Source organism: Haplochromis burtoni, unplaced genomic scaffold (assembly GCF_018398535.1).
Source record: "Haplochromis burtoni strain Fernald_Lab_line unplaced genomic scaffold, NCSU_Asbu1 Contig_18, whole genome shotgun sequence".
Taxonomy (NCBI): domain Eukaryota; kingdom Metazoa; phylum Chordata; class Actinopteri; order Cichliformes; family Cichlidae; genus Haplochromis; species Haplochromis burtoni.
Window position 1 is genome coordinate 3,656,945 of NW_024582379.1, and position 14,290 is coordinate 3,671,234.

At 41.5% G+C, this 14,290-nt stretch overlaps 1 protein-coding gene across 5 annotated transcripts in view; it reads right to left on the reverse strand.

Annotated features, from left to right (window-relative positions):
* Positions 1-796: 796 nt before the first annotated feature.
* Positions 797-14,290, reverse strand: part of ap1b1 (adaptor related protein complex 1 subunit beta 1) — a 29,006-nt gene continuing 15,512 nt past the window's right edge. For all 5 annotated transcript variants that reach the window (XM_042218416.1, XM_042218415.1, XM_042218417.1 and 2 more), the window contains 4 exons: positions 13,071-13,155; positions 12,440-12,526; positions 11,731-11,885; positions 797-2,289 (listed from right to left, as the gene is read on the reverse strand). In XM_042218416.1, coding sequence (XP_042074350.1) covers positions 2,215-2,289; positions 11,731-11,885; positions 12,440-12,526; positions 13,071-13,155 — 402 coding nt within the window. In that variant the 3' untranslated portion in view covers positions 797-2,214. The remainder of the gene's footprint in view (positions 2,290-11,730; positions 11,886-12,439; positions 12,527-13,070; positions 13,156-14,290) is intronic.

A 14,290-nucleotide genomic window follows, 5' to 3' on the forward strand; every position in this document is an offset into this window, starting at 1 on the left:
TGATCTGGATACATTTAAAAGAAAAAAGAAGAAGAAAAGAACTGAGTTTAAAAGAAGGGATTTCTCCTCCCAACACTTTAGAAAATCTATTTAAGAGATAAAATACTGTGATTTTGCTAGTAACACAACTTACATTTGTGATTTGGTAGTTAATGACTGTGCTCTCATAGAGAGGAGACGTTTACTAAAAGACAGTAAAGTAACAGGATCAATATTATGGATCATTCATTACAGCAGCAGAAGAAAGTCTGACACTGTTCACAGCTTCACTTTGCTCTGGTTAGTGATTTCTGTTGACCTTATGATTCACGCAATCAGAGATTCGAGCTGAGAAGTGCTTGTGACCACAATTGGATCATGCAGAGGAAATCTTGGTTAAGCTTTCCAAAGCAGGTTGGACTTTCAGGAAAAGGAGGGTGCACTGACGGATAAACCTCAGATTTCACTGCTGGATTGAGGCTGAGCACAACTGAGTCTGTTGACTTCTGTGTGCAAAGCTGCGGACACCGTTCGGTCAACAACACCAGAGCAGAGCTGTGGCGCCCAGAGAGAAAAGCGCTGAATGCTGCAAAGGTCATCAACGATTATGGTGTGTGTGTGAAAATGGTGCACATCGATTTCCAGGTCCTCGAGGGCGGGAGGGGGGCAAATAAAACTGAGATAATGTTTCACATCCTTTAACACTGGGACTTCAGCATCAACAGGAAAGGGGAAAAAAAATCTGCATTTTTAACACTGAATCTGTGACAATATACAACTGCTTAAAAAAAACAAAACAACCACACACACACACACGTGAATTAATCAAGACTTTTAATGGTTCTTCAAATGATGTACACACAATGAAAAAAACAAACATCTGATTAAACATCTGATTTTTTTGTACATCATGTCATAAGTATCAGCTGCATCACACACAAAGACACACACTCAGAATACACAGCCTCCGTGCTGATCCTGTAGAGCCGGTACAGTCTGTAACAGCTCGCTAAAAGGAATCCAATTAATCAGCGGAGCCTGCAGCTCAAACAGAGACGCCGCATGTTGATCCAGCTTTGTTTTAGCGAACGCTGCCTGCTACCTACATGTGCGCTTGTGACTCAGAAGTGTTACAAACTATGGCATCAGCTGTTTTGCTTTATTTTCCACCTGAGCCTTCATGTCAGGTAAGGCTTGGACCTCGAGAGAGCTGCAGCGTGGATACACGGAGAGCAAAGTGGCAGAGAGCCCGGGGTGGCCAGCGCTGCTGACGCAGAGAGCGCCGACACTTATAAAACTCTCGCCACCTGAGCCTCTCTCCCAGTTTGCAGCATGTGCGCTAAACAAGACTACGAACAAAAATTTAACCATGGAATGACCGAGTAAGAGAGTAGTCCGAGGACAACTGCTGCTAGTCTATAAAATGTTGCGATGTTGATGAAAAATTAAACACGCAGTAACACACAGTTTCCATGCACACGGAAACACACATTCTGCTTTCGGGGACAGATGACGAGCCCCCTGATAACCAGATACTAAAAGAAAACTATAAAAGACAAAAACAATAGTGTAATGGGTTTTTTTAGATGTAATTATGTGGCTCTATTAAGATCCAGAGAGAAGCTAAAATACAGTCAAAGCCTCTCCTGTCTGACATCTTAATTGAAATTAACCCCTAAATAAATATGGTGAAAGTGATGATTCACCTGCTGATCACAGGTGCTAAAAATAGACTCCAATATATATATATATATGGGCGAGAGAGAGAGCGAGAGAAAAAAAGCAGGGCTTGAAAATGATAAAGGAGCCTCATGCAGAGAAACATTCACGGCCGTCTGCCCCCCACCCCTAGAAACGAATAAAGATTGTTTAAGGATGGCTCGGACAGGGGAGAACAGGGGATGTGGGATGATTTCCTGAAACCGAAGAATGTGGTGTGAACAAAGATGGGGACAGGATAAGGGCAGCCAAGAGAGTGAACCACATCTCTCTGCAGCATTGGAGGGGAAAAAAGGAAGAAAGCAAGCAAGAAAGGAAGGGCCGATAGACCCATTAACCATCCTGATGAAATGGTTGGGTAACATGAGGACCGCAGTGTCCCGACCGAACGCAGCGGGAAGCGGCTCCCGGCACTGCGTGAGGCTGTGATGTGGTTCGTGGGTCAGGCGAGAGAGAATGAGAGAGAGATGGTAGTCTGCAAGGGCTGCGGCTGGGTGGATGCACGGGCTTGTTTGTTCAGTTCTTCAGCACCGCCTCGTAGCTCTGGAACACCCACTGGGAAACCTCTGCAGCTCTGCACTTCAGAGAGACCTGAGGGAGACAAGTTAGGGTGAGCATGATTTGATTTATAAAGCAGTCTGTTGGCAGGCAGTGCTTTGACTGACGCATGAACAAAAAGCAGGTTTTTAAAGGCCTGCTGCGGGTTATATAAAGCACCTCAGGAAAGGCGATAACTTATTGTTTGATCTTAAATCTTTGCTGTTCAGCTGATATCTTCATCGGGCAACTTCACATAACATTTCTCCAGATTCCTGGATTTATGGTGAATAAATGACCTCATCTTTTATACTTATAGAAGATTAAATTCCTAATTTCCCACCTTATAAGGAAAAAGGCCTCAGATGACACCCACTCCTACCCCCACCCACATTCAGTCTTATAAAGCACAGACAGACGTACACACAGAAACATATACACTCAGGAGAAAACAGAGAAGGCTTCTTCTCTCTTTGATGTCAGTCTCAGCTGGGAGGAGGTTTAGGATTAGATGGAGCTTCACAAAGTGCCCCCCCACCCTCCACCCCATCTTACTGCAATCACTCTGCAGATGTCACTTCCTCAGATCCAGAAATACACTATTTACAGGCAGCATAAGGCAGCTGCAGGACGGACACACACACACGCACACAAAGAAAATAGTGTAATAATTGCAAAAGACAGTGATTCTGAATAATCTAAAGTGTTTTGCTAATTAATTGGTGCGCAGTGAAAACCAGCCGCGCTTTCTCCTAAGACGAGTGGAACCCTTAATAACCCCCACGTCTCTGCGAAAAGGCATAGTGAAGAGAATAACCTGCATTCTTCTTGCCCTGACGGCGCTCACAAATCATCAGAGTGCGAGCCTTTTGGCTTTAATCACTGTCATTTCTTAGAATCACATTTGTTCCGCTAGAGTGGAGCTGGAATAGTCTGAAGGTCACATGGCGAGCACGCCTACAATAAGCGCCGACCCCAGGTGACTCTAGTTTCCAGCGACAAATACAAAACGGCACTCGAAGATAAGTAATTAAATCCTGGAGTGTTGTGTCCAGATTAATCCTGCATTTTAAAATTTTGCTTTTAAATCTGTACCTGAATACGAGTAATGGATCTGTGTGCTTTATTCTAAAAGGACAGGATGACCCGAGCTTCTCTAACATTTTATCATTTCACCGTTGTTTTTTCTTCGGTGCACCAACACTACACAGCAAACACTTTGACACTTGGCACCATTATTATAATTAAAACGATCAGTAATGAATTTGATGAGTGACTGATGGGAATTTCACACCAGGCCCCTTCTATGACTCTGAATATTAATATCAAAGGCAGGTGATGGAGTGTGGAATGCTTGCTGCAGTCAGCTGAAGCAGTAACAGTGCACAGCTCCTTCAGTGCTGCACTGGTACACTCAAGGCTCTTTATTAATGCATGCTGCTGCTGGCAACATTTAGACGCTCCTATCAGGAAGATGTGAAGAAACGCAGAAGCTCCAGCCACTGTGAACAAGCCGCTGGTTAGAGAGCAACTGCGAGAAACTGCAGTGTTCGAGTCTGCAGCCAAGAGCCTGCTGCTAAAATGTTTGTTTTATCGGATGAGGAAATGGAAGAAAAATACATCTTTGTGTCTATTATTGATGGACTGAGTGAGAGGGGGAGATCACTCTTCAAGACAATCTTAGGCTTTACATAACACTGCATAAATACCAGCAGGATGTGCTTTTTTTGGAGTAATTAATGAGTCTGAAAATGATGCAGATCTGCTGTAAAACCTGCATAAAGGAGACTTGGAGCCACTACACCGTGATGAAGCACAGCAGCACTGCAATAAGGCAAAGCAAAGACAGACTGATACAGTATGATAAAAACCCTGTCTTCATAAAGCATGTGGACTGTTGAACTATTTAAAATAACCGAGACTGTTTAAATGTTAGATACATTGTTAGCAACAGTTGTTAAAAGAACAGTAACATTCAACAAAAGGTTGGAAACATTCGTCAAGAGTTTCTGATCCATATTTACATGGCAGCGTCACACAGTTGCTGCAAATCCGTGACACAAATCTCCGATCCCACGACATCCCAAAGCTGCTCTACTGCACTGAGATCTGATGACTCTGGAGGCCGTTTGAAAATAACGCTCAGTTGGTACTCGACGTGTGCCGGGAAACTATCCTCCACATCAATGCACCGGCAGCAGCCTGAACTGTGGACCCACACTTTCATGTTGTTTCTACCAAATTCTGACTCCTACCATCTGAATGTTGCAGCAGAAATTGAGACTCAAACTAGGCAACATTTTTCCCCCATCAGTTATTGTGGAATTTTTCAGGAGCCTGTGCAAACCTGCTCAGTTTCCTGTTCTTAGCGAACAGGAGTGGCACCTTCTGCTGCTATAATCCATAGTAGGTTCAGAGATGCTCTTCTGCATACCTTGGTTGTAGCGAGTGGATATTTGAGTTACTGTTGCCCTCTAATCAGCTCCGAACAGTCTGGCAATTCTCCTCCGACATCAACAAGGTATTTCTGCCCAGAGAACTGTTGCTAACTGAATATTTTTCAGCCAAGTCTCAGAGATGCTTCTGTGGGAAAATCCCAGCAGACCAGCAGTTTCTGAAATATTCAAACCAGCCTGTCTGGCACCAACAACCATACCACATTCAGATCATCTTTCTTCTTCATTCTGATGCTAAGTTTGAACCTCAGAAGGTCGTCTTCACCACATCTATACTTCTAAATGCGTCAAGTCGCTGTCATGTGATTGGCTAATTGATATTCGCATTAATGGATAATTGAACCGATGTACCTAATGAATTGGCCAGCGAGTGTAAGAAAACGATTTTTACATGGAACACTAATCAAACTGTGCCATATCCGCTTCAATCAAAGGCAAGAACATTAAAGTAAAACTGTTGTTGTGTTGCAATTAAGTTTGAAATTCGTATGAAATGCTCACGTCTAAATACTTTGATATGAAAGAGCTGAAAAACAAAACAACTGGGCTTTAAACTCCAAGTTGTTGTACAGGGGTTTTGGTCAAAGGTTCAAAAAGCTCAGCAGAAGATTATTTCAAATTGATGTGTGGAAATTCTTACGTCTGCAAATGTCATCCATCCTCCATAGATAGATTTTTTATCAAAAAGCTGTAAGAGGAGGACTGTGAGTGAGACCAGAAGGCAGACCCAGACAGAACAGCAGCAGATTGGATATTTGCATAAGTGTGAATAAAACGGAGGAGAAAAAAAGGTTCTCTTTAGATATCAACAACAATGATCAGATACAACATAGCACACAGGCCAGAATCAGCAGGTAAGGTTACAGCATGGTGGAAGCCATTCATGAGCTCAAAGAAAATAGGGGAAAAAATGCACAGAAAGACAAACACTGTCTGAGGATTTTTGTTTTCCAAGATGTACCCATTTAATCTACATCAGTGCTGGTAGCAGGTTTGTGTGGGGAAAAGGCCGGAGATGAAAAATAAAAACCCAAACCAGACTGCACTGAGGGTTCAGGAGAGATGGGAATGTCTGAGGCTGTTTTTCTAATAGTGGAGTCGGTGAGCTGAGTATTTATTGACAAATTCACAGTCTGAAACAAGTAAAACAAAAACATTCAAAGCAAAAGCAGACCAGCAACCCGTGCCCCACTGACGCTCCGATGTAGATGAACTGAACGCATGTGCAGATGTGCCCAGCAGTTCTTTGCATTGGAAAAATAAAATAATGAAACTGTAGCTCATCTTTGAAATGTACGTCTACTTAACAAAAACACAGGGTGATTACTTTATGTAAAAATGTAGTTTGTTACTATTTTGGTTTATGTGCTGAAAACGGTTTTATTTGTGTATGTTCGATGTGTTAGACTTGTACATAGTTAAACATGTATGGATCAAATAAAATTGAATTCTGGATATGGATTAGTAAGCAATGAAATTTGAAATAAGGGGGTAGGAAGAGGAAAAGTGTAAACTTCATCCTACTCCTTTTCGAGCACACACATTCTGTAGACATAAATATACACATGAAAACTTGATGATTTTTAAGTTTTTTCCTCTTGTTATTTCAGTTATTTTTGCATGTTTGAAATAAAATTCTATCTAAATAATTTGATTTTAGATGCAATATTCATGTAAAATCTCCAAAATAATTCAGCAGTCTGTTGCATTGATTTATAATGCTACCCATAATGGTATCAAAGTGACATACACAAACCCTTCTATTAGAGATTCTGCAATTCTGATTATAGATTTTTAAGAAAACTCTTCATCCACGTTTATGTTGAGAAACTGCTCACGTGTTTCGTTTTCAGCAGACTTCTCTATTTACCAAAACCCCTCAGATTTACCAGCTAAAGTGGTGGGTAGAAGAAAAAATAAATAAATAAGTCAGCCCACAACACTGGTCACATTGTTGCCATGGGGACAGGACATGGCAGATGAGAAGACCATGCGTGATGTCAAAAAGATGAGCAGCATCCCTATTCGCCACTGTAAGTACGGTAAAGTGTACACGAGCCTAACTGAGAGAGTCAAATGAGAATGTCAGCTTGGTGTCGGATGAGAAACGCAGGTACAAACCTGTTTGCGATCTCAGTTCAGTTTTGAACTTGCACTGCCAACAAACACGGACCTAAATGCAGGAAGTGGACCAATCTACAACACTGCCAAACGTATGACACGGGACTTGGCGATGGAAAAACAAACAAGATGCAGCATGCAAAGATGCTGGTCATCAAATAAAAGCCACCTCGCATTATCAAAAATGGCTATAATTAGGCCACCATTACTGGTAACAGTGAGTGGAAATCTGAGTGAACGGGTGAGGGGGCGAGACACACTGTGCCAGAGAAAATGAAGCATGAGCTCTCAGATTTGTCTGATTCCCAGGCTAATGAAATCTGGGAGCGACAGACAATTTCCTAAATCCACAGCTGCCATAATGGCAAGATGGCAAAATACACTCTGAAAACAATTTGACAACACACAATAGACTGTGATGTTGCTCATATAAAGAATTAACACCTTAATGTGCTACCCTCAGCTCAAATGCTACATTTACAATGCTGCCAATTTGCAGGTAGATTTGCTTTAGTGCGCATAATCATTCCTAGGCTTGTGTAGGACACTTCAGCACTTCTTAGCACTGTTCCACTATGTAAAAAACACTGTTCCACACACACGGCTTCCAGTATGTACTCACTTTTCCATTGTTAGTGAAGCGTAGAATAAAACCGAGCAGGAAGCAGCATGGGATGTGGAATTGGGACACAGAGTCATAGAAGAGCTGAAGCTAATCAACTTTTAAGATAGGAGGAAAATAGGGCAGCTATGTTCAACCCTTAAAAACTGCATGTGTAAGCAGCAGCAAAACTCAAGCATGTCACCATACGTGTCTACTAATGTCAGTGAATTAGAACAGTTTCATGTCTCATCTTCAGACGTGCAATAGAACCCAGAAAACAGTGTTACGGCTTTGCTTCTTCGGGTCTAAAAATAGCTGCCGACAAAAGGCTTTGGCAGCTTGGCTTTAATGTTCTGTGCCAAGAGAGCGCGGGGCCTGTGCAGCAGGCAGTCGCTCCGAGGGACGAACGTCAGGATACATACTGTGCGTGTGGTTTACTTTAAAGTCTGGTCCTATCGTTGCTGAATATACGTTTGTTAAAAGCACTTACAGTCACACCGAGAAACCATGTGGAGATCAGAGGGTACAAGGTAGAAAACAAACCCGTTCTGCTTTCCCCGTTTCAGTCACATTTTGTCCTGTATCACATCAGGATGTGATCTGACCAAAGAGGCTTAACCGTGGTAGGTGTAAAACCACCTCAAAATTCTGAGACTTTAACGCAACTAACAAATTGCCTAGTCTAGACAGAAGAAAACAAAAAGACAGTTAATGCCACCTTATACATAAAACATGACCTGAAAGCAGACTGAGTGATGAGCAGGGAGGAGAGTCACACCAAGGTCATCGTTCTAGGCGAGTTATACAGAATTTCTAAGCCAAAAACAATCCATCAAGAGTGGCGACTGCAGCGTGCTGACAAAGCAAGACACATGCAACAACACAGCACACAAACAATTAACCCTACAACTGCACAACAACACATGTATGCGCACACAGATGAGTCACCACGGGTAAGTCATAGCCAGTGTTTTTCCACAGCCCTCCACGCACATCAGAGAAGTTTGCTTCCCTCAGACCAGTTCGTGTCGGTCAGACGTAGTTTTAAACGGTGTATTTTGCCCCAAACCAATCTTTTCCTGAACCCGCCCGAGCGGTTTTGTTACCTAACCTAAATCAAACTACAAGTGAAAAAAAAAGAAAAGCAAAAAAGAAAAAAAAGCTGTCTGACAGGAAGCCCGAAGGCAAACTTCTCCCACTACCACACATCGCCATCCAATCCCTGTCCCTAGTGCACATCGACTGCTCAGTACTTCACATTAATCCCCGTCACATCTCTGCTTGGTCAGATCTGATATTAATGTCATTTGTCTCCATCTGTAATATGCAGTGCCCACTATTATTTAACTCCATTGTACTGATTTAATTTTCTAACCGGGCTTTAATTTCTGCTAAAAGTGCAAATCGGAGGATTCACTCTTTACGGCGTTATTTATGACTGTGAGAATTCAGGATGTGGCTGATAGACAAGTCTGTCTGATTCATCAGTTATGAATATTTCAAAACATAACAAAATGGGAATTTTCAGTTATTATGGAGGGCATCAATTACAGCTGCCCAATAACATTAATGTGAATAAATGTAATAATAGAGCTTCTTTAGAAAATGGGACATTTACAGCACCATCAAATTTCCAACAAAGCTTAGAATATCTGGGGAATAGGACTATTTTTTAGTCAAATTAGCTTGCATAATACTGCCTTACTGTATATGAAACAAGCAGTTCTTTAAAATCTGGTTCATTTAAAAGAAGCATTTACAAAGTAAATTTGAAAAACATTATGTGACAACAAGTATGAATAAAATAAATAAATAAAAAAAAAGTAAAATAGGTCATTTACCATACAATTTACATGTTTTTATTTTTTAATTGGTGCAACTCGAACTGTTTCTTTCTCTCACTCTGCGCCATTGTACTCATCTGAACTTCGCCAACTTAAAGCTACTGGACGCCACCTAGAACGTCTCTCCAGGAAAACAGGACTTACTATTCACAAGGACATGTATCTCAGTCATATACAACACTATAAAGAAGCTATTCATCATGCTAAACCTGCTTACTACACCTCTGTTATTGAATCTGCTGAAGGAAACACTCGCACTTTGTTTTCTATATTGCATAATATTGTTAAACCCCCAGATACCTTTGCGATACATACATGCTCTGCCACAGTTTGCAACAAATTTATGGATTTTTTTCTTTTCTTTTCTTTTCTTTTGTTTGTTTTTTTACACCAAGATTGAGAATCTTCATCAACAATTGCCCTCGTCCTGTGAAATGGTCAATTGTTCTATCTGCATTTTTTGTCCTTCTCAACTGTCATCCTCTCTATCCAATTTTGAACTTCCCACAATAACTCAGCTATCTTCCATAATTACTAACTTAAAATCATCATCATGTAAACTTGATCCACTGCCAACAAATCTTGTTAAACTCTCATTCCCGTCTCTTGCCCCACTGATTGCTAATATCGTACACTCCTCTCTTATATCTGGTTCTGTTCCTTCTTCTCTTAAAACTGCAATAATAACTCCAATAATGAAAAAGAATGGTTCAGATCCCTCCAATCTAAATAATTTCAGGCCAATTTCAAATCTCCCTTTCCTAGAAAAAAAATTCTTGAAAAGATAGTGGCTGCACAGGTTCATCATCATCTCATTGGAAATAACTTGTACGAACAGTTTCAGTCCGGCTTCCGTTCATGTCACAGTACAGAAACAGCCCTAGTAAAAATCACCAATGATCTTTTGCTTGCAGCTGATTCTGGACTTATATCCATCCTCATTCTCCTTGACCTTACAGCAGCTTTCGATACCATCTCCCACTGCATCCTCCTTCACAGATTAGCATCTATTGGCATCAATGGTACAGTACTCGCCTGGTTTACTTCTTATCCCTCTGGCCGCTCACAGTTTGTTCAATTACTCCCTCACAGATCAGTATCTACTCCAGTTAATTCCGGTGTACCCCAAGGCTCTGTCCTGGGTCCTTTACTTTTTATCATCTATCTCCTACCCCTAGGTAATATTTTTAGGAAGCATAACATCCAGTTTCACTGCTTGCAGATGACACCCAGCTCTACCTATCCTCCAAACCCACAGCTACTCTCCCACCCACATCCATTTCTGACTGTTTAAGTGAAATCAAGGTCTGGTTTTCTCACAACTTTCTTAAACTTAATGGCAATAAAACAGAATTCATTTTAATAGGCACCAGATCAAAATTGACTACAGTTCCAACCAGTCTTTCGTTATCCACTGATAACTCTGTTGTCACACCCTCCCCTCAGGTTAAGAGTCTTGGTGTCATTCTCGATAGCACTCTGTCCTTCACAGCACATATAAATAATATCACTCAGTCTTCCTACTTTCTTCTCCGTAATATTAACCGCCTTCGTCCCTCACTCACACCACACAGTACCGCCATATTTGTCAATGCTCGTCACATCTCGTCTGGATTACTGTAATTCTCTTCTCTATGGTTTACCTCATAAATCCCTCCATAAACTGCAGTTGGTTCAAAATACAGCTGCTCGTATTATTCCCAGAACTAGATCCACTGAACATATAATGCCTGTTCTTAAACAGCTCCATTGGCTCCCAGTTCACCTCCATGTCAATTTGTCTCTGAGGAGCTTCATGACTTTACTCCTCCATATCTATCCGATCTTCTCCATACATACTCACCCCTTCGTACACTCCGCTCTTCTTCAGCTTCCCTTCTGTCTGTTCCACCTGTTCGCCTGACTACCATGGGACTCAGAGCCTTTAGTTGTTCTGCCCCGAGACTTTGGAATGCACTTCCACTTGCTCTACGGACCACACACACCGTCTCACCACTTTTAAATCACTACTCAAAACCCATCTGTTTAGAATTGCATACACCTGATCTGTCTTAGATCTGTCTTAGGCCATTTTTACCTTGCTCAGTTTTTATATTTGCTTTTAGACTTTTATGACTGTTTATGTCTAGATTCTATCTACCATGTTTGCTATATATACACATTTTTCTTATGTTTTTTATGGTATTGTTTACGTGCTACTGTAAGGTGACCTTGAGGGTCTGAAAGGCGCCTATAAATAAAATGTATTATTATTATTATTATTATTATTATTATCATTATTATCATCATCATTATCATCATCATCATCATCATCCCAGAACAGGTTACAAGGACCATCTTTAGCAGAAAAAATGCCCATGAATATGCTGTAGTTGTGATAATTTACTGTCAACATCAAAATATTGAAAGGAGCCATATTCCTGGTCATGAGTAAGCACCACAGCACAGGCAGCAGGGCAGCAGTACTCACTGTGTAGACTGGGTTTCCTGCCTGCACCCTCATCTCAGTCAGCACCCAGATGCCATTGGTGAGCTTCATGGACTGATACAGCATGTCCTGACCGTCCACTGTGCGCTTGGCTATGGTGAAGATGTTGCTACCCTGCAGTTTGTTAGAGGCTGCATCTGTAGAGGAAGCATAATGAAACACTCTTAAATTGCAGGTTTAATCTAGTTTAGCAATTACTTAATATGGAGTTACTCACCGACTTCTGCCACGATCAGCGACTAAAACCATTATTAAAATGCACCAAATCATTACGGATTTCTTTTATTTCCATTTCTTAAAATTTCACTCCAGGCTGTCAGTGCAACAGAGACGCAGCCACTCATTTAGAATTTTCCCCTCAGCCATCGTCTCACTCTTGTGCCCAAGCAGGACATGAAATGCTCTCTCTATGTTCATCAGGATGAAATTTAATCTTTGGGGGGGAAAATCTCCATTAGGCCATCATTAGGAATTCTTCTCCAGTTCAGCTGCTCTCACACTTGTGTAAAACTAAATTATCACACATAAATAGGGACTGCAGCTGATGAGTTCCCATCAAATACAATTTGCTTCATTACCGAGGATCTGATTCTGAGCTGTGGACTGTGCTGGCTACAGAAGCTACTGAATATGTCTGGATAGGATTTTTTTTAAGCAAGTGCACTCTCCATTCTCCAACCATCCTTCTTACCTGAGCTGAGATGACAGTCTTTGATCTGAAACTGGGCCTCACTGTCATTAGGAATGTCTTTCCATGTAGCAAGAAAAACTTGCCGCTCTGTGGAGGAAGAGATATAATTAGTGATGAGTGCATTGTCAGAGCACACAATCAAATGCACATCTGAAAGCATAGTCGATTTTTTTCGTAAAGGAAAATGTACATACTGCATTAAAGAGGGGAAAAAAACAAAAAGTCCAAGTAATGAGTGAGCAGCTTAGCACAAGACTTCCTGTTGTTGTTCAGGCTCTGGAGCATTAAATCTCAGCCTCTGGCTGCAGTCCTGCTGCTAGCCCCATCAGAAAGCTCCACAGGGAGAAATGCCAACACGTTTTCACAGAATAAATCAAATGACATCAAGAAACAAAACGTGAAAAAAAAGAGGCAGAAAATATCACTGGTGTGCAATCGAGGAGTAGTAGCTGTGAAGCCCCGAGATGTGAGTGAGTTCAAGCAGCTGGACACTTGCATACATCTACGTCACTGACTGCTTCACATGCGCCGAACAGTCACCTTCACTCAAACACTAACGTACGTGTCTATCACTGACGTCAGATGGGCTTCGGCCTTTTTAAGTGAAGAGATTTTGCCAAGGAACACTCACCCATCTTCCCGTCCTCTACAAACAGCATGCTGATGGGGTACTGGCAGCTGAAGTAGAAGACGTCAATGTTGTTCTTAACAGCCACCTGCAAGAGTGATTACATCGAAAGAGGGGGAAGGGAGGACAAGCATGAAGCATTACATGAGTAATTACATTCCAAGTGCCCTCCAAGGATGGCCATTACTGCTTATGTGCACTGTTTACTAAATAACCAGCTAAAGTTGTTACGATAACTTGTGCATTCAAAAACACAAATACGGCGGTATTAACACGGTGGAGCCCAACAGTCTGAGGCCACTGCTCCTATTAAGAATTTGATTCAAATTTAATCCTTAATGTTTCATTACAAAATGTTAATACCAGCTTAACAATTTTACTGAAAAGCTCCATCTCCAATTTTCAGAATAACCACGTATTGGTTTGCCTCCTTTTACTTTAATGACAGCAGCCCTGGAGCCACTTGGAAATGGACACATTTGCTCAAAGCGGATAAACCATTTTATCCCAGCGTGATCTGACAATGATACAAAGAGTCGTTTTTGATAGCACACTGAGGCTTCGCTTCCTCAGTGTTCAAGTACCCGCAAATGTTCAGGAGTTTACATAACATGACAAAGGAGGAAGGTCCAGGACAGGGACCGTTGCTTGGTCTTCAGATCACTGTGGAAAACATCTAAGGTGGGTTATGGCTGCAGCAGTACAAATCCTTAACTACACAGATGCAGCCCACAGGGTTTCTCTCTTTACATACACTCCTCTGTCACAGCCACAAATGTGGAAATGGTAAATAGCAAATAGTATTTTTTTCCTTCCACTGCTATTTCTAAGCTAACCGAGTGTTTTGATTTTGTTTTTCTTCCTGACAAACGTTTTAAAGCTGCAAAACATCTGAGTACTAGACAGCCTTGTTTTGACACAAGTTTTCAAGCCTTTTATTCTTTATTCAGGAAATTCTGCATCAGTGCTGAAGTTGCTTTTCTACCTCTCAGTGAAAAAAACAAAAAAAAAAAACTTGATTTGTTGATCTTGTGATGGTGTGCTCACTTACGCTGCGTCTCACCATGCTTTGGATGAAACTGATCCAGTTTCCGCACTGTTTTAGAGTAGTGTAATGCACGACCCCCTCAGAAACTTTCAGACATGACTTGACACAGAGAAATCCTCTCATCTCTCAGAATAACAAATTGACTTCTGACACTTTCACTTAGTTCTGAAGGCAC